We start from the raw sequence: 21,610 nt of genomic DNA, 5'->3' as shown, positions 1-21,610 counted from the left end.
AATACCAGCACCATTTCCAAGGATATATGTATAGACACATATAGCAAACTTCAGCTGCAGCTTGGAAGTCCTCAGTGTTTCAGCTACCTTGGAGTACCTCTGCAAATATTTGTCATTAGAAAATTAGGAGCACTTTGATTGGAGTAGTTAGGTTGATATGTAAGAGTTCCATAGTAGAGGCAGGAACAGGTAGTCCTGATTTTTCTGACTCCAATTTCCACAACAAATTTTTTAAAAATTGTTTTCATGCACTTCTGTACAGTTGCGGTGAGTGCTGTACCAGAGTCCAGTCCAAGCTCTGAAAAAGACAGAAAGTGTGTGGTTACAAAAATAGTCACAGACTGTGACTCAATGTTTGCATGCTAGATCATGAACAAAGATTCTGCATTAAGATTGTACATAGGACAGTGTGTGGGATCTCTTACTGCATTCTTCTGTGGCATCCTAACCACATTTAACTTCCATTTTTTTTAGATCTCAGCAGTAGGAAAAAAAAAATGCAAGTTCTAGCTTGTGCAAAATTTGGGTTATTTCCAACTCTAAAAAATCCAGCCTTGCAACTTCCAATCCTCTTGGGTGTCCAAATACTTGTCCCTAGAAAACATTCCTCTGCATTAGAACTCATAGGGCAAACTGCTATATCAGTAAAGTTCTCTTCCCTCTAAAGTACTGTATCATGCATTTGCAAAATTGTTCTCCCCTTAATGCAGCTAGAGTTTTCAGGCCATCCCATTTAACTGCACCTGTATCACAAGTCACTGACATCAAAAACACATTTTAGCCTCGGTGTCACGAATTAATGGAGTTACAGAAAGAAGAATGAGGTTACTAAAAGAATGGGTTTTGAGATTCCACTTTCAAATAATAGTGAGTAGCTAAAAAAACTAAAGCTAAAAGCCAGGAGCATGCAAGCTCCTACTGGTGAGTTTTCAGCTGATTAGCACTGGCTTTTACCTGCAAAAGACTAATTAGTAACTTCACTGTGCTATCCTCCATTTCAAAGTGTCTAATGCTGTCATGTAGCTGGACATCTAACACTGACTGCTTAATTCAACTTCATACCCAACACTGCTCAGCACTAGCAAACCTCAGCTTCAAGGTTTAAGGTAAAGTCAGCATTTTGCCTCCTGTCAGCAATAACCTATAACTTCCATTGTTGAGAACAAGCAAGAAGATATTAAACCAGGAATGGTTGGGTTTTCACCTAACAGTAAATTTAGAGCAGTAACTTCATGACATCAGTGGGAGCAGTGTGTTCAAATCTTCCAGAATGTCTTGGGAAATACAGGCTATCAGTTTTCCATTACTATTTTGGCAGGCATAATTTTGTTATTTTTAAAGCCGTTTATATTGGCCACCTCAGTGTTTTCATTATTTCACACATATATCAGCATTTCAAGAAGTCTGTGCTTCAGCAGATATAGGGGATATAGTGTGTGTGTCCCCAGATTTTAGAGTTTCTTTCACCAGGTATGAAATATTACATTTACAAGCTTCTTTTACACTTCAACAGTGCCTTCATCTGTCAAAGGCTGGGGGAGGGGGGATTAAATTAGACATTTTAGAGAGATTATAAATTCTAATAAAAGGGCATCAGGAGTGTCTACAGCAGTTGTAGAGATCTGTAACAGCAAAGCAAAAGATGATGGGAATTAAGAAGGAACGAAAATGTTTGAAGGCACCACCAGGCACAGCAGAACAGAGGGTTAAAAGGATGGACACCTGTTAACACAGAAAACCATTCTCAGCAAGGAAGTTAAGGAATAGCTCTGTTTATGTCAAGGCCAAAGACCTACACTTTGAAAACAGCCACGACACAGATGACCTGTCAGCAAAAGACCCAGGATCCTGATCCCAGGAGGATGGTTCCAAGGCTGCAGCGTCAGATACGCCCTACCTTTCCTGTTATCCTGTCTGGAAAACACACATGTTGAAAACAGGGAAAAACAAGCAATGGGCTGCATCCTGGCCTATCATTTGTGGAGAACAAAACAAACAGGATTCTGAGGTAAAAGATACCAGCTGATGCCTCCTAAGGGAAATGACAGATCTGTCCAGAAACCACTTTGTTGTCCCTAGTCAAGGGCTTGTAGTGAGGGCGTGGCAGCAGCATTCCCATCCTTTGTGTCAAGCTCAAGGGATCCTGGCCAGGCTCTATGAGTTGGTGATGAAGAATATACAAGTGCTAGAGTTTCAGAGAATTAACTCTGCAGCAGAATTAGTGTGAATGTATAAAATCAACTTGCTTAAAGATTTTGTAAATAAGTACCTTCTCCCCTTTCATAAGATCTCACGCTGAATTTTCTCACACTGATTTCTGTGTTATAGGAATTTCCCACTGTTACACAAAAGAACAGTCATGCTTGTTGAGGACCATGTCATAATTCCCCAATAGACAGAGGGACAGAGATGCTCATGACTTGCTCTATTTCTTGCATTCCTTCCTAGATGTGGTGTAGTAACAAACTCTGTGGCAATTTATCTACAAGTACATCGATGATCATTTCCTCCTTCAGCTTTTCCAGAAGGCTGGTTTGCCCAACACAGATGGATTTTGTACAGCATTTCATGACATGGAATTTAAGCTTCTTTGAGGAAACTCATGCACTACTGGAGTAAAATAATCATTGAATCATAGTTGAGTATGATAAAAAACAAATTACTCCATGGAAAGCCACATGTAAAACAAAGGGGTGGAAAGAAAGTGAAGGAGGAAGACTGAGAAAGTGTGTTGTAAGTCCTGGAACAATAAAAATGAGGAAATAATGTGTTGGCCTGATACAAGGGCAATATGGGCTTAGCCAGAGTCACAGTATTACTCAAAGTTGTTAGGACATGTGAATAATGCCTTCCAACACCCCACACTATTCTGGATCTGTAGTGCCAGAGAAGGAGATTGCTAGAAGGGCTCAGTTACAAGGCTGGGCTGTAGCATGCAGAAAGGGAGATTTGGATGTGTTTTCTTTCACAAGCTTTGATAGGGTTCACATGTCAACTTGTGTAAATTACAAGATTAGGGCAGCAGACAGTACGGCCCTTTGCACCTCCCAGTAAAAACCTGATGGAGAAATAAACATCCTTGTCCTTCTCCCTCACCATAGTAACACTAAAATAAGCTACAGTATGTATGTCCATTTACCTTGTCAGCCAGATGTCAGTGAGGCTCAAAGTCCTTGTGTTAAGTACTGTAAAAGCCTTTTCCCAGAGGACTGATCAGATGTTACTTGGGAGCTGGCTGTATTTGATTTTAGACACGTTTGATGTTTGTTCTGACACAATTATGTATTTATTCTTTCACATTTAGGTTGGACTTCTGCAGAAAGTAGAAAATCTACTGGTAGTTCACCAGCAAGTTGGCCTCTGCTGTAACCTTGAGCTGGTCTTTCTAAATGTATTGAGAATGTTACACATTGTTAATTTAGCAAGCACTGGTGACGTGCTCAGTGTTGCATAAAAGAGCTGCTCCCTCACAGCAATTGAAGAGGGCAGGTGCTGTAAGGAATTGATGCTACTTAGAGATCAATGCCTGGCAATGCTAACATGATAAGTGTGAAATCTTTGAGACGCTAAGTTTGTGTCCAAACATTCAAATGTTTTATCATTATTGACATCACAAACTGGATTTTCTACTCAAGTAAAATGTCTTAAATCCAGCACAGTATCATGATTTTCCTCTCTGGAGTGCCTCTAGATGTATAGAGCTCAAGAGCAGAAATTGGCTCTGTGTTTCTTCTCTTACAATCGATCCTAGAAGGCTTGCCAAGCTTCTGCATTCATATATATTTGGCACTCAAATCCAAAAATGAGCTCTGGGGAGGGGAAAGCCTGGTTTGCTAAGAACTGTGACTGCCACACAATAAAGTATGTATTTGAGGGGTGAAAAAAGTGATGTGCAAAAACAGGTTTAAGCCAAATTTGCTCCCTCACACAGCTGCACCAGGGTAGGTGACCTGAGGGATACCCTCAGTTGACTGCCAAGACCTGACTGGAAGATGTCTAGCCTACCCTGTGGTGACAATAAAAGCTGCTCCACTGGGGGTGCTCAGGACTTCCATGCTCATAGCTGACAACATCAATCTCTGACTTGTCAGGCAAGACAGGTCACTGGAGCCCAGCACATTGAATAATTCACTTGCTAGATAATCTTCAAGGATAAAGAGTCTTAATTCAGGCATTACTAAATTACAGAGCTTCAAAATTACACTACTGAAGTTTAATTAAGCAGTGAAAGCAGCCGGGCACTGGGTACTGACAGTAATTCAGACACACCACAAGCACTCAGTCTCAGTTCTGCTGCAGCTCCATAGTGGGCAGCAAGACAATAACCAGGAGCTTGAAAAAAGAGGTGCATGAGCCGCTGCCAAAACGTAATGAGCTCCCATTCAGCTGTGTAACAGCTGTTTTGAAGCCATCACATAAGTATTTTCATTAAAATATAAAGAAGCTCATTGAAAAACTCTAAAAAAAAGCCTCATGAACTTGCCTGAATAGAAGCACAATGCAAAGAGGCCAGCCCAAGCATCACTTGCAAATGAAGCTTTCAAATCTCCAAGAGGATGAGGCACATGCTGAGGAAAAGGTTTGGTGCATTACTCTGGCTACAGGAGGAAAGGGTGCTCTATCATCTGCTGATAGGTACATGGTAAATACTGCTTTGGTTAACTAATTGCAAGAGAGAAATCTGAAGGGAGCTGACTGAAAGACTGGCACCTCTGACAATTGTCTTGTGAAGTTTATATGACAGTAATACAAAAACAGTCATGGGAAGATCTTTGACCATGAGAGCAGAATTCAGCTGCATGCGCAGTCTTTGGAAGCTGTCAGTAGTGGACACGAGATGGAATAGGATCATAGGATCATAGAAGGGTTTGGGTTGAAAGGAACCTTATAGATTTCCTACTTCCAACCCCTCTGCCATAGGCAGGGACACCTTCCACAAGACCAGGCTCCTCAAAGTCCCACCCAACCTCACTGAGATAATTCCCTTCTATATATTTTATATACAACACATAGACAAACAGTGAAAAAGACACATACTAGTGTTTCTGACATGCTTTCCTTGTAAAAGTCCCATTTAGGAACAGAGCATTTTAAAGTGCTGACATTTCTGAGTAAGAAAATCTCATGCTCCCTCTCAGCCCTGTATAGAAGGCAAGTGTTTCTCTGACTGCAAGGTCATGATTAGGTCTAGCACGTGAAATACAAAACATTAGAAAAATCACGGTGCTGTTCAACAAGCAACACTGTCTGCCCTGACCAGTCCAGTGAGAAGAAACTGAAATAATTGAATAGATGCCTTGACACCTAAACTATAGAATACCTTTAAATAGTGGGATAGGTTCCCTTCCTCCAGAGGCAGGTTTGTACTATTGTCACAAACTCTGGTTTGTTCTCACTCGCCTCAGGGAGCTGAGTTTCTGTTAACAGAAAGGAAGGGTGAAAAGTCTGATAAACACTGTTAGAAGACCATCTTATCTGGAAGCATGCAGTCCATCATGCAACAAGGACAAGCAAATCCCATTTACCTCAAGCTGTAACACTTTGATGTCTGTGTAGGCTGCCAATGGTATCAGTGCTGTCATGTCTTTTTTTGGCTCTTCGACGGAGATATTCCATTTTCCTCCTTCACAAGCATCATAAATGGTAGCTGTTCCTTATGCAGAAGGACTCCTTATTTCTTACACTGCAAAACACCATCTGAGTAAAAGGGAAAAGGTGGAATGATATTTTTGTTTCTGCCTGAAAAAGCAGATCCATACCATAACTACACAGACAAGTGCAGGAAGTGGGATGTATAAACACTTACATTCTCAACTCAAATGCCAGCATTTCTGGGCATGCTGCCCCACACAGTCTGGTGTTTGAGTAGATACCAGCTCTTGGATAAATTTCTGAACTTTGAGAAGTAAAAGTACCTCTCAGAAATGCCATTCATCTTGGCCTTTTGGAGCAGAGAGACACAGAATTATACCCACTTGCTTTTCTGCTCATGTGTTCCTAAGAGGGCCAGGGTGAGAGGGAGCAACCCAAAGTCTGGTCAAACTAGAGAGGGTTCTTATGCCATTGAGGCACACATGACTGATACACCTTTTGACTTTCAAGTAATAATCTGCATGCAAGTGATGTTCTTCTAGGAAACTGTGGACCTAAAAAAGGAAGTTTAAGGTAGGTGCAATAAAAACAGAGTCTAAGATGAAGGAGGACACTCTTCTCTCACAGGCATCAGCACTGCCACTCTTACTGAATTCAGAAGTCAAGATGTTTGCTGATAGAATACAGAATATCCACCTTCATTCCAGGCAAGTGGAAATATTTTGAAAGGATGCTGGAGCCTCCCATGAAATGCTGTGAACAGTGACAGAAGATAGCAATATTGTAGCTGATCTATTGAAATCAGATCAATGCTGTGCCCTCATTTTGGAGCAAGCCTTTCTGGCTGCAGCTGTCATGAGGAGGAAGTGACATCAAAGGCTCTAGTCTAAATCACCAAAGCAATAACTATCCTTTAATCTTCCTTTAATTTTTTTTTCCATGCTTTGGAGTCCTCAATGCAAGTGAATACAGATACTCAAGCAGATACCCAATTCCCTATTTTCCACACACAGGTGAATAAATAAAGGTTTAAGTAGCGTGCTTTCTCCTATAGGTGAGGGAGGGTACTGGATACTTTCTCACTTCAAACAACTGAATGTTGTAAAGACTCAACTCCCCTTTTCAACACGTTTCTCACCTTTTTTTAGTTATTAGGGAAGAAAAATGATTAAACACACTGGCTAATGCACAGTCTAATAAACTGGACTAATAATGTCTTTCCTGCCATCAGAAAACATGATGTTTTTCATCCCATGTCCAACATTGAGCTATCTGAAGCAGAATGGAAGACATAATCGATCTGTTTTAGAAAGTGCCTCCCTTTCACTGTTAGCCTGACCAGTTTCATTAAGCCACCTTCTCTACCATGCTGAATTGCTCTTCTTCCCTCATACACATTTTTAGATTCTGCTTGATCCTCACAGATGAAGAGTGCTTATTCAGGGCAAACCTAGAGAAATATCTGACAATGTATTCTAGTGCATATTGCTTATTACCTTTTTTAATTGTGATAATTACGCCATTATCTCCAGTTCCAGGGGCTGCAGGTTACAGGTTTGGGCTCTACTGCACCCAACATTCTGAGGTTTAAGTCTTTGTGTTCATTCCCACAGTCATTTGTGGTATCTGCACCTACACAGGCCAGTCCTAAAGCCTGAAAATCCATCAGGACAGGCGAGATAGTGGATCAGTTTCTGTGGGACACTAATTTGAACATCATGCTTTGCTCCTAAGAAGTGTTTTAGAGCAGGCACAAGTAAACTATCAAATGGACAACAAACTTTTGAGAAAAGCAGTGTTTTAGACAACTCTGCATTTTTTTAGTGGACAACCAAAGCTGTTAGAGATTAAAAGTAGTTAATTTCCAGATACCCAGGAACATTAAATCAGTTTCAGGCCGCTCTGCTTGGTTTCAAGAAGTCTACAGAAAAATGGCACTTGGCAATAGCTCTCTTCTCAGTAATTCTGTGCCTGCTCCTAGGAGATCTTTCCGCCACTTCATCTATTTTATTTTGGTTCTCAGTCCAAAGAAGGGCAGTGAAGCTGGTAAGAGGTCTAGGACAGAAATCTTACAAGGAGCAGCTGAGAGAGATGGGGGTATTTAGCCTTGAGAAAATAAAGCTCAGAGAGGACCTTATTGCTCTCCAGAGTAAAGGTGGCGGCCAGTCTCCTCTCTGAGGTGACAAGTGACAGGACAAGAGGAAATGGCCTGAAGTTGTGTCAGGGGAAGTTTGGATTGGATATTAGAAAAAAGTTCTTTCCTGAAAGGGTTGTCAAGCATTGGAACAGGCTGCCCAGGGAAGTGGTGGAGTCACTGTCCCTGAAGGTACTTAAAAGACATGTACATGTGGCACCTGGGAATGTAGTTTGGTGGTGGGCTTGGCAGTGTTAGGTTAGTGGTTGGATTTGATGATCTGAAAGATTTTTTCCAACCTCAATGATTCTTTGATTTTTTACGTCTATTTACTATTCAAAAACCAGACTAATACAATGTACTATACGTTCATTAGATTCTGGTAGGATATATGGCCTAATTTTAATTCCTACACTTTGAATAAAAATTAATTATATGCAACACTGAAAGCACTCACCTCTCTGTAAGGCATTTAGCACAGGGGGATAGCAGCTCTCAGCTCCTTCAGTGCAGTGATCAATAACAGCGACACGTTACTCTTATGTCACAGCAAGTGACATATGGCCCTGTAGCTGCACATTATAATTAACCACTGATTAACAACAGAAAGAGGATTGACTGTTACATTCAATTAACTTGCCTTCCTTTCAGCTGACAAGCAGCTGAGTGCTGAACATTTAATATACTTTTTGCAAATTTCCTTCTCTGCAAGTATTATAATTGCTGTAATTAACACAGATCAACTATGACAGCAAAACTCTCATTTCATCTATACAATGCAGTAGCTTAGAAAAAGTTAGGTTTTATTAATTAACTAACCAGTATTTCTATTCTATCACAAGTTCTAATAGAATTCCATACAGTTTTTCAGATAATTGAGTCAACTTTTAGATTACTCCACGGAAAATCTTCCCAAGAAATATGATTGGGATGAGTTCAGTTGATGACAGCCACGTGCACATCTACAAAGATGTACATCAGTGTACCTGTGTGAGAAATGATCCAGGTGTCTCACATTTGCTGTTGAATGAGTCGGTATTTTCTCTCATGCTGTTTCCTTTCCTTGGGACGGTATATCAGTCCATAGGGAAAAGGCTGCCAAGGCACCCTGAACCTCCTTTTTTACTTTCTCCTGTTTTCCATATGGTGGCCCACTCATATTCCCTAATAGGGACTCAATGTTTTATTTGACCTGACATTTTGATTTGCCTGTCAGAATACTGTAGAGGTTCGAAGAAGTGACTGGCAAGAGTGGAGAGGAGCTTATGCTAGCTAATATCCTGCCTACCGAGCAGATAGTGAGAAATTTGAGCAAAAGCGGTCAAGTCACACTTCTGACAAAAGGACCCAAGAAGTGCCTTCAGGACTGTAACCCTGCTGAGCTTCATGTCATCCATTCAGGCAATGCAAGTCACAAAGGAAAAGGTTAATGCAAGTACTCTGTCTAGCACAGTCACACAAACCACATGAAGACTTGTATTACATTTGCTTAAACCTCAAGTTATCTGCTGTGAGAACTGTGAGCAGATCAGGCACTGACCTTGTGAGTCACCAGGTTGTTCTTCCCGGCATAGAGAGTTCGAGTTCCCTCTATTCAGAGCATAGTAAGGGAAGCTGTGGGGTCACCGTGATGCCTGGAGGGAATGAGGCACAGCTCAGGCTGTGCACTGCCCAGGGTGCCCGACCTCCCACTGGCATTCCCGAGAAGCAGCGGTGAGTGACACAGACCACAGGAACCCCTTCGGAAGTGCATCACTCGGTCCTTGTACTGACCGGCCATGGGATGGCAATGTCAATCTTCTGGAAAATACTTTCTTACACTTGCTTCCTGCTCCTCCCCATTTGCGTTTTTTTTTCCTTGTTTTCTTTTTATAGTGAAGGAATCTGTACTTACATTTTAATTTCCTTTACAGAAGTTGAATTCAGCTTTTTCTTCTAGCAATATTTGACCACGAAGACTTTCTGACCCCAACAGACTGGACATTCTCTTCTGCTCCCTCTTCATTCAGCTCCTTACAGGTGCTCAAGTATATTCCTTAAACCAATTTTATGTTCAATGCCAACTTTCCATACAAGTTTCCTCTCCTTCTTAAGGTGGCAAATGCCAGAGACACTATCCTTTGGCTAAAACTTCTTTTGAGCATTTCATTCTGTGCTTTCCAAAAGATACCAGTCATGCATTTCTTGACAGCAAACCATGACAAGAAAATCACCAGCACTTAAACTTATGTAGAAAAGTGCAGCCACCTGTGCTACCCACAAATCTTCTTCCAGTCCCATGGTAGGTTGTTTCAGGACTAAATTCCCTCCCTGTATTTGTTCCTGTGGTAGTTCCAGCACTTCACTTCCACTCCAAGAAGAAAGCAGAGGCAGGAAAGGGGCAGAATGCCACAGCACACGTTCTGCCTGATGGGAAGATGCCTGCCCTTGCAGTCAGGCGGGAGCCAGGGGAGAAGAGGTTTCTTCCAAAAGCTCTCAGCTTTATGCGTGTCTCATTTTGTGCCGTTTCTTCATTCATTCAAAAGTGCCCCCAGAGACAGGCAGAGAGGAAGCAACATTTTGAACTGCTCCTAAAGCCTCTGATTTCGCCTCCCATTCACCTCTTTTCCCACAGCTCAGTACAAAGTGTGCTTTGTATGATTCGTTCCTCCTTTCAAGCACGAAACACAACTATCCCTCAGCACTTGTGCAGTACACTGCCTACTCTTACTGGAGTAGGAAGGAATAATTACAGGGATTATGAACGTGGTACTGAATGTCAAGGCATATTAAAACTGTTCAGTATCTCAAGAGCAAATCAAGATTCTTCCAAGGGGCTGCTTTTCTGCCTGAAATTGAATTACAGCATCGAGTACCTTATAAGTAGATCTACCTAGTAACTGATTTTGTTGGTGTATTTAAGAAGTTACTCACCATTACCAGAATGCATCAAAACTCTTTGTGCTCTCAAACACCACCATTTTTGATCCAGTACAATATCCTAAGGTAGAGTAACACCCTGTCACTCATGGAGAATGGGGCACACGTATCATGCTGCAGTACAAATCACACGTGCCAGGTTTTATGAAAAAGGTGGGTCATACAGTGTGGACCTCAGAGAAATCCATTGCTTAGTAATTTCTTATTTGTCCATAAGCACATTTTATTTTGTGGAATGATACCAAAGCAGGGGACTAGCAGGAACTGTTCAATGTTTTTGTAGCATGGCTTCCTATGCTGGCAGCAGGAAAAAGCAAATTCTCAAGGATAGCCAAGGAAGCTTAAAGATAAGAATTTGATACAGTATGCAAGGGAGTCAAGGAGGTCTTTCCCAACCCAAATAGTTAAGAATCAAGATCTGTCAGAGGACTCAGCTAGAGCTGAACACGTATCATCCACTTGTAAGGAAGTTTTAACAGCCTTGCTGCAATTCTATCTTCAAATTCAAAAGCTAGTAAAGGTATTACATATTTTTAAGTGGGATCATAAAGCAAGAATAACAGAAACGAGAATGATAAAGAGATTTGTGCTCTTTCCTCCTTTCTTACTTCAGACATTTGAAAATGTCTGAAAATGCAACTGCTTCATGATTAGTCATATAATCTGAACAGATGCAGTTTGAATCTTAAATCCCAGCACCTGTCCCCTCTGATCTTTACAGCCTGGCCAGAGTACCCCTAAACCAGATCTATTCTTCCTAGACATCTGCCTGCTTGTAAGGCCTTTAGCAAAGGGGACAGCTGCTGACATTCAGAGCTCTGCTGAAGCCACTGATGCTGTGCTAAAGCCTCTTTTGGCTTAATTCAGCAAGAAAGGGAACGCAGGGATTCAGTTCAGTCAGAATCAGTAGGAAAGCAGCATGCTAAGCCAGTTGTTCAGGGTGAGAAGGGAGGAAGACATGGGATAAACACCTCGTGGGTGTCAGAAAGGATCTTCCTAGCTCAGGATGTCCTGAATCGGTTTGACAGTGCCTGTATCTTTCTCCAGTCAATACAGGGAGAGATGAAATCAGTAGTTTTGCTACAGAGCAGTTGGATTGGTATTTTCTATTGGCTGAAACGAGAAATAAAAATCCCATTGAGCTAACAAGTAAACAATTTCCTAGGAAATATCAATGCTGTTACCTTGTCAGAGTAGTTCTACTGATTTTTTTATAGCAGATTTCTTAAACACCAGTATTTTGGGGGCAAGACAGTCTGCTGAAAGATGACATTTGGTATGACAGTTGGTTCACAAAATGTTATGATATATAATATTGTCCCGTTTCCCTCGCAATGATTAATGAAGTCTAAACTGGAGGTTATTAATAATGAAAACACAATGCATTTTACCAACTAAAAAAGCAAAAGGAAAAAATAGGAGTAATTTGATTTTTTAAAAAAGAAAACATCTTTAACAAATAACTTCATGAGCTTTTACAATTCATACTCAAATCAATTTACCGCTGGCAGATAAAACCAGGATGAGGAAAACATACAAGTGACAATACAACCTTTCAGTGCCTAGCTACATCTACTTTAGACAGTATATCCCAGGTCATTGACACCAGTGCTGGTCCAAGCTTTTGCTAGCTCCAGCAGTCTCCATGGCAGTTCTACTATCTCCATACCTTGACAGCAGAAAACAGTATGTGTAAAATATACACATACATAACATATATATTCTATATGTAATTTTTAAATGAGTGATATTCAGTGAAAGATGATGTACAAGTTCAGGTAGTGACATGATAAGGGGTAATGGATTCAAACTGCGAGTAAGTTTACATTAGATATTAGGAAAAAATTCCTTACTGTGAGAGTGATGAGGCACTGGAACAGGTTGCCAAGAGAAGCTGTGGATGCCCCATCCCTGGAAGTGTTCAAGGCCAGGTGAGATGGGGCTCTGAGCAACCTGGTCTAGTGGGTGGCACCCTTGCTCATGGCAAGGGAACTGAAACCAGATGACCTTTAAGGTCCTTTCCAACCCAAACCATTTAGTGATTCCATGATTTCATGCATAACAGAAGTGTTTTTCCAGAGAAGGCACTGAACATTCATTATTCTTGCTGACTATTTGTATTGCAGAAATGCTGTCCACACCAAGAACTTCTTATGCCCATACATGACACGTATTCATTTACTTTGTTGTGTGTTGTGGAGGCAGAAGCTGACATTTCTTATCACCCCTGAAATGTGCCCTCTCTCACAGCACAAAAACCTACCATCATACTCCAGACCAAGCAAGTCTACGTGGAGGACTGCCAGTATTAGTCAGCACTACTGATGAGAACAACTTGTCAGAAGTGCTGTGTGACTCAGACTGACTTCCACAAGTCCTTCCGCACCATTAAATTTCTGTATTGTCCCTGCACATGTAGAGTAACAGATGATTAAACACAACCTTATTTTAGGAATCAAGTTAACGAAGCGAGCACCGTGCAATGTGAAGGCTTGTTTCACAAAGGCTTCTGGAGTTTCACTGTGACATTCTTCCCACTACCCTGAATTAGCAGGTGTATTTATTACCTGGCAGCTGTGGGCTGGGAGAAAACCTCCATACTGAAGTCATCTTTGATACAGAGCCAGATTAACATAAAACATGAAAAACAACTATTACAAGCTCAGTGCAGGCAACCAGCTGTGAAGTCTGTAGGAACAAATGTAATTTCTGTAACTCATTACTAATTGCCTGTAATACCTTTGTACACCCCTTTCCCCGTGAATTGTCCAGCAGGCTCTCGGCAATATTCTCATCCTTCAAATACAGGCAGTATTTTGGAGTACCGCATTTTGGGAAGAGAAAAGGTCTTGAAATTTATGTTGTCTTTCACTAAGCAATAGCTATTTGAACCTGAAATGACGTAAGAGCTCATTTTAAGCACTGCCTTTCACTCACTGTAACTGAAATTGCAAATCCTACACACTTACAGGACAATCACAGCATCAAGTCTAATTTGTACCTTTTGCAAAGGAAAACTTTTACCCACTCTGATGACTGGAATCAGATTTCCTTTCTAGGCCATTTAAATGAAGGGAAACTGAGTTTTGTCCATCCAAAAGACACAGTTAAAGACTGATACCTGAAAAAGAGGAAACTATGCAGTGAGGTCTCCCAGTGCTGCCCTCTACTACAGCTCTTTCATTCATCCAGATTTCTCTACAGCATTGCACCAGAGACTAGATTTGTTAAGGACAAAGGAAAAAAACCCTTACCTAAATGCAGGATCATGACCCTAGACCTACAGACCAGATCTTGCCTCGCACAGGAATTTCTCTGCAGGTGCCCATGGGAGCCCATCCTAGAGAGAAAGGCCCAGGAGAGCTGGAGGATATTCAAGAACCATTTCTTCCAGGTTTAAGAATGGTCTATGGCTACACACAGAAAAGCAAGCATCGGTGGCAGAAGGCATGGAAGCATGATTCAGGAGCTCCTGACTAGACATGAAAAAGCAGCAGACAAGAGGTGGAAGCAAGAGCAGGCGAGCTGGGGAGATGCACCATCCAAGCATGCACAGGATGGGAGTTAGGAAAGACAAAACCCAAATGAAGTGGAATATGGCGAGGAAAGCATAGGGCAGTGGAAAAAAGATTTAGCAGAGAGATCATCATCAACAGGAAGACTAGGGAAAAAATAAGACACCACTGCTGAGTGGGGCAGAGGAGCTGCTGGCAGGGGATACAGAAAAGGCCAAGGTACTCGCTGCCACCTTTGCTTCTGTTGTTACCAGCAAGAACAGCCCCCAGAGCTACCCTGGACACAGTGCAAATAATGGCTGTGTATCAAACCACTGTTTATGTTCACACCACCAAAACTACCAAGCTGCTCAAGCAGTGCTGCTTTACTGACAGGATCCCAATCTGCTTCTGCCAGTTTGCAACTCATCTGCTTGAACTGGCCCTTCACCCATCAGCACTTCTCAGCCACAGTGTCCTTCCTGACAAGGCTGCATTTGCAGACCCTGGTTGTGCAAAATGGGTATTCAGCATATTTTAAGTAATGCAGTCAATCTTACTATGACTTCTAGATGTTTAGAATGAAAACTGAACAAATATGTTGCTATGTAATGTGTATTTCAACAAAGTCTGTAAAGAGGCAAAATCTTCTACTGTACAAAGTATTTACAAAAGCATACAACTTCAAAAAAACCAAATTTATTTTACTGCCAAAATTATTAAACACTAAAAAGACAATCTTGTAGCCTATACATTAGGAATGTAAGTTTTCATGTACAATCAAGAGAACACTTCACTGCAAGAAAGGTGAAAAACTGTTTCTAAAACAGTGTCACATAATGAGCTGAAGAATGGAAGTGTGGCAGTTGCTTAAATTCAGGTTCTCACGTGAAGACAGACATCTATAGACTGATGCAGATATTCCAGACTTCAGGGAATATCAAAAGTGCACATCTAGCCTTAAAAGTAGAATTATACAAATACAAAAGGCAATATATTATACATCTATATACAGCATTTAAGCCTCAAAGACCAACAAAAGGTATCAGACAATTACATCAGAAATTTCTAGAATTTCTCATAGGAAACCTCCTTAGAGAGAAGTGTGGCTAAAATAGCTCTATTTATGTACCTTTCAAATTCTTTAGGTAATCAAGGCAATTCAAGACATTTAAATCGATTCCAAAAAGTCATTGCAGCCCTACAGCAAGTGGTTAGAGGCCATACACTTTTTGCACAAATGTTACATATTCTCACAACAAAAGTAATTCTTCTCAGCCCCGATGAGTTTTGCAACTGTTACTGTTCAAAGCCATCCTTGGAAACAGTGCCCTCTGATTTGGAACAGTAAGGTCAGTTATAAACGTCAGCATTGAAACAACTTCTCTTATTACAGCGTGAGATGATTCACTCCTACATAACATTTTCCCTGCAGAATGGTGCAGCTGTGTATGTTTGGAAGGTATTCATCAGAACTACCCACTCCCAGGCAGACTGTAATATGTGGTGTCTTAATAGGTTTCCTTTACACTGTTAGAAGACATCTACTTCTTTAACAAAGACTTTACATTTGACAGTCTGAAATGATTGGATAATGCTCAAACCCCCAGAGTTTGACAATTTTAGAAATACCTGCTTCCTGCCCCACTTCCCCCACTGCTCTTCCTACCCCCTCTCCAAACCCTGCATCATGGATATTTGGACAAATAATTCTGCCCTCACTCTCCCCTGATGTGCTTTTTTAAAAAAAAGAAAAAAAAAACCAACCCAAAAACAAGCTTCTCAATTTTTTAAGAAAATTAAGAAAGTTTTGGTACTCAGGAAAGAAATTCTTTAGACTCGATCAGTATGAAGGTGTGATGTCAGCTCACAAAAACACACTCAACACTGGCTAAAGTTACTCCAGAGACCAATACAAATGTGTTTATATGAAGCCACATATGTATGGACAGAACAGTCTTTAGTACCAAGAACCTTTCCTTTTATCATTTTCTCAAAGAAGTATGAAGATTTATGTTATTTCAGTTGTACCAATATGAGCCTATTATGTCTTGGGTTCAAGCCAGACCAGCTGGATAAAATAAAAGGATAAACTAACTTCATTTCAACACCATTTGGCTTGTAGCCAAGAGTACTGGAAACATTATGTTACATATCTACACTTTATGGCATTTTAGATCCTAATTTGAAATCTTTAATATTTAGAGCTAAATCTTCCCAGCATAATAAATATCTTTTATATCAACACCCAGCTTGAAGGAGTGTCTACCATGGAGGTAACAAATAATTATGAATTAAATGAAACAAAGCAAAACCAGCAGAATTCTCAAAAGTTCCAGCCCCTCAACAACACCTCACAACTAATACCATAACAACAAATATTTGTCTACTGCAATTTTATTCATCTATTCTAGTTTAATGTCAATTGAAATTACTGCAAATTTTTTCTAATGTGCTCTTTAGATCATACACTGCAAAAGCAGATTAGGAAACTGCTGCAAGTTCTGCAGGTTATTTCTTTGCAACATTTAGATCAAATTTCAAGGGAAGGAAGAGCAGTACATTCAGTGTGTGTAGAGATAGCCAATGCCTGCTATCAGCTGCCTAACACCCTGCTGTTGCTCGTGGTTATGCATGTCCAGCAGCCAGATGCATTAGTCAATGAGAAACAAATGTCCTGTCTAATGGGTATTGCAGAAAAACCTATAAAAAAGAGGGTAAATTTTCTGCTGTAGAAAGTATTTACAAAAACAACCTCAAAGAAGCAGTTTTTCTCACTGGCCAAAGTATTAAAAACTAAACAGGGCAAATTCATAGTTCATCCATTAGGAATATAAGTCTTCATGTAAAATTAGGAAAATACTTCACTGTAAAAAGGTGAAGTACTGCATTACTAGATTAGAACAGTGTCACACAACAAAGTGAAGAATGAGAAATTGTGGCATTTTCCTTTAAACTCAGGCTCCTGGGTAAATATAAACACCTACAGACTGATGGGGTCATTCTGCATACTTTCATGAATTCTCAGGAATGTACACATCCAGTCTGTGGTCTTATCAGTACAGTTGTACAACTTACTTACTCTTTTCTTTAATAAACCACTTTATTAATTGTTATGATCCTGAATAACATTAGCTGTTTAAAAGTTACTTGTGCTTCAGTTTAAGTCAAAAGTATCTAAACTTATCACCAAGCAAGTGGGAAAGTCTACCAGAATTTTAGTGTTTGTGTTTTTTTTACAATGTTCTTGACAATAATGGACTAACAGCTGCAGAAATCTGGACAGTTGGGAGCAACTATGGCTTAGATCTTCATCCTCCTTCTCCACTCATAATAATATACTGTCTATTCATCAGCTAATAACTGCTACTGGAGTGGTTTTGACAGCATCTGCCTTCTTCAGATTTCTGCCTAAAAAGTTTGAATGTCCATTTTTTAATTAAATCTTAACATTATAAAAGTTGTTGTCAAACTCACTGAAGGTTAAAGGTTAGGTAAAACCTTGAACAGGTTGCTGGTGTAGAATTTCAAACTAGAAAAATAATAGATATAAAAACCCCTAGGAATTACAGTGCTAATTATATTTACATTATAGTTTCCCTTTGTGCTTGCAAGTTACTGAAAGTACACATCCTTCGGTAGTATTCTCTTAGTGTCAAGCATGAAATTCATGTTAAGCACATTCACACTCCTGATTTGCTTGAGTCAGTGCAAAGGGCTCATATTTCCACATAACACTGGTACACAAGCACATCTGTTCCCCACAGGCAATAAAAATACCGATGACCGACTTTTCAGTGAGTAGTTTTGGAACTGATAGTTAAGAATCCTAAAAAAAAGAGTATGTCACATAATTTTTAAGTCTAAAGACCATTACAACAATTGATAGTAACTCCCAGCCACAAGCACTGGTGCTGTATTAATTTAGGCCCAGTTTTGAAGACATATAGGTAAACCAAAATACATCTAAAATTGGACTTATGCAGGCATAAAGAAGTATGAACATTGCTACATGTACTAACTACCAATACAAAAGCCACCAGAACATCAAACACTGAAGTGATGCTTCTAGTTTAATCTTACATGTAAACACAGCTTACACATAAGACAATGTTTCTTCTTACAAAGTTCTTCCAAAATTGCATGACAACACTGCAAGACTCCTCCTAAAAAAACCCCTAAGTACTTGCAGCTTTGCCTATGCCTTTTTGAACACAAAAAGTAGAATCTGGGAGAGATACTCTATTTGTTCCCACATTGTACATCTGTAGGAAGCCACGCGCCTCGGTCAGTGACAACCAACCAATTAACGCTTGTTCGCTGGTGAAGGTATAAACTTTTCAAGAAGCTGTAAAGCTACCAGAAGTTGACTCAAAATAATTCTAACCGTTGTCTATTCACTATTACTGTCAAACATGACCCAAGGATTTATGGGTTTGAGACTTAAGGAAGTAATGTATGGCATATTAAGAGCTTAATGTACCAATACCAGGATAAAGTCTCAGTAATTTATTTTTTATACTGGCCAATTTAATATCAATCTGTTGACAAAGTTATGCTAATACTAGGAGGTCGCTGCTGATTAGGTTGTTTGCTTAAAATAGGCAGATCTGTTCTTTCTGTTCCATATATCAATTTTTCCTCCTGAAGACTGCAAGCTGAAAACCTGTTTGCCTCTGTACCAGAGACACGATTATTTGGAACTGGGACACCACTGACCTGTTCAAAGGATTTACTAAACACAGTAGTGGTCGTCCTGGCCAGGCTATGGCTGCCAGGCTTAGGCAGGGACTGGCTGGTTGTCAGTGTCAGTCTCTTCAGAGAGACAAGCTCTAGATTCTCACTCATGGCTCTCTGAGTTTGTTTCCGTGATAAATGCTCTCTGCAGGTTTCCCCTTCTTTTTCTTTTCCTCCAGGTTTGCTTCCTCCAGACCTTCGTTGGCTCTTCCCTAAGAGGTTCTTGCTGCTCGGGGTGCTGCTGTTAGATAGGGCAGACTGGCTTGTACCAGAAGTGGCCCTAGAGTAAAACCCTTCATCGGTTTCAGATACTTCTATCAGTTCTTCTTCAATTGCTAAATCAGAATTATCTGCATGGTAGAAACAGAAATAAAAAAAATCAGCAATTGACTGTCTCACATTCATTGATTTTACATATTGTTCAATTTTGATATTTATAAGCATGAAGCCATAAAGCAGTAGAACAGAAGACAATGCTTACCTATTCCATGACATTGTGGAATTAAGGTTCATTAGGATATAGAGCTACAGCAAGTAATGCCGCATTACTACATCAAAAAGCATGCCCCCCATCTCATTTTGTGATTTTGAAGGGAAAAAAAAAAAAAAGAAATGCAGTCTTGTTAATTCATGCAGGAAATTAGAAAGATAGACACTAGAAAATACCATACAGACCAAAAAAATGTGTAAATCTTATTTTGAGCAAGTGATCCACTACAGGATTTGGCAAAGCTCGTTAATCACAGAGGTATGTGATCAATGCCCCCAGACACCCAATATGGCACCTGCATGTTTAGCAACCCAAGAATGCTTTTAGGACTGAAAGGTCACTTTCTGCATCACAGGTCTGGTGGTAAGAATTGGAAACTCAAGCACAACGTGAGATCTCCAGTACACCATAAAAGGTAGAATTTGGGAAATCTGAGTTACATAGCAAGATACTTTTAACATCCACTTTGATGGATTTTTCATCCCATTGACCACTGGATTTTGTAAACTCACATAAATATGCTTAACAAACTCAAAGGTATGTTGAGTCTCAGTGTATTTTCTCCAGTTTAAATACATCTACTTGTATGTATGTATGTCATCATCTGTGGCACAGACAAAGCTGTGTGCGATACATGCAACTGTGTTATTACACATGCAAATATATTAACTGCATACTGTAATTCTTGAAACATGCAGCAGTGACCCTTTCAATCAACAGCGGTACCTTAGAGTGCAGCTACAAGTGCTCTGCTAAAACTGCACTCTGCCAGATGAGTTTATTCCATCCTCCATCATTTTTCTTACAGATTTCTGCCTCCTGATTTCTGGCATGCCTTTGCTGTCAGTTCTAGGATCTGTAGCTGTTTCCTGTACTCCCTGTAAATGCTGAACATCATTGTCTGCTAGAGCTCTGCTCTTTTCCCCATTCCCGGTCCTCTCTCCAGCCACACTTGTGACACTAATCTCAGGTATGATAAAGTTGCCCAATTCAGTAGCATCATTACCATTCTCTGGTTGTTCTAGAATTAAAGATGGATAAGAAAAAAAAAACAAAAAACAACAAAAGATGTCTGAAACAAAACATGAAACAAAAGCCAATAGATACAGATGACTTAAGCATTATAAATTAAAGCAGATGTACACATATTAACCTCTTGTTAATTAGCAACATTAGCAAGTATGGAATTTTGCTTTATTTCTAAAATGGCTGTCTTCAATCTTCCAGTTATTGGCCTACACCACACATTGGAAAGGCCCATGCTTGATCTTTCAAAACTGAAATTTCTGAGGATTATGAAACAGATTATCAAAAACCAAAGAACAGCTCATAATTCCCTTTTATTACGATATATTCTCTGTTTCACCATGCTAGAATGAAACTTACTTTTACAATGAAATTTTACAACTTCATATATTATCATTCAAGACTAGAAATTCTACACATACAATGTCATGATGCCGCACCTTGGTCAGCTTGAAAACTAACAGTGAAACAACAAAGCCAACTCAAGCACACTTTGATTTCCATTTTCTTCCTTCATTTCAAAAAACTGTTCTCAGAAAATTTGAAAGATATTTCTGGATACCCCAGAAAAACTAGTGGAGAGCGCTGTGGCACAGAAACTTGACAAGACTAAAAATGCACTAAAAGCAGAGCTCAGAATAAAGCTCAAGTGAGTCCCTGTTTTATTTGTACTGCAGCCCTTTCAGACCAGAGGATGAAGTAAGGACCACCCAGACTACACTGTGCCAGTCTGCTACTGCACATGACAGAAGCTGGCAGCACACTGAACTGACAGCATGAAGTCAAAAACCAAAGGAATTTACAATGAGATGATTTTTCACAGTGGCAGCTCTAATGCTCTTTAATTCAAGGGGATGCCCTCTTTCTCCTGTCTCCAGGTCACTGAAAACTCTTGTGCAGGCACAGTGTATCCTCTAGGTCAGGTAGCTCCAGCACTGGGCTTTTCACTACCATTTGTGCTGTCTGCACTGATCAGAGCTGAGCCAGAAGGTTATTCTGGCAGGGATGGACATCAGTGTTTCCTGGTGTAAGAGCTAACCCTTATTTTACCTGAAAATTCTCATCATCATAAGTATTTCTAACTAATCAATGACCAGTCAAAGTATCTATTTAACAAGCTGCACCAACCAAAGGAAATGGCTATTATTGTGTTATAGTGAGGACGCTATTCCTCACTGAATTCCTGATATTTGGGAGGAAACTCAAAACAGATTCATT

The 21,610-nt window shown here is 40.2% G+C and overlaps 1 protein-coding gene across 5 annotated transcripts in view; it reads right to left on the bottom strand.

The window, feature by feature from the left end:
- Positions 1–14,822: 14,822 nt before the first annotated feature.
- The window catches only part of HYCC1 (hyccin PI4KA lipid kinase complex subunit 1), a 43,339-nt gene continuing 36,551 nt past the window's right edge, over positions 14,823–21,610 (bottom strand). For 2 of the 5 annotated variants that reach the window (XM_066195848.1, XM_066195840.1), the window contains exons 11-12: positions 20,373–20,387; positions 14,823–19,226 (exon numbers count right to left, since the gene is read on the bottom strand). In XM_066195848.1, the coding sequence (XP_066051945.1) occupies positions 18,676–19,226; positions 20,373–20,387 (566 nt within the window). In that variant the 3' untranslated portion in view covers positions 14,823–18,675. Of the gene's footprint in view, positions 19,227–20,092; positions 20,388–21,610 lie in introns of all 5 variants that reach the window. The other 3 variants (XM_066195877.1, XM_066195867.1, XM_066195857.1) reach the window with 3 other exon arrangements.

This window comes from Chamaea fasciata, unplaced genomic scaffold, assembly GCF_029207755.1.
Source record: "Chamaea fasciata isolate MVZ Bird 193981 ecotype frontalis unplaced genomic scaffold, bChaFas1.0.hap1 SCAF_1, whole genome shotgun sequence".
Taxonomy (NCBI): Eukaryota; Metazoa; Chordata; class Aves; order Passeriformes; family Sylviidae; genus Chamaea; species Chamaea fasciata.
Note: the sequence above shows the minus strand (reverse complement) of the source record. Positions and strands in the feature narration are given on the sequence as shown.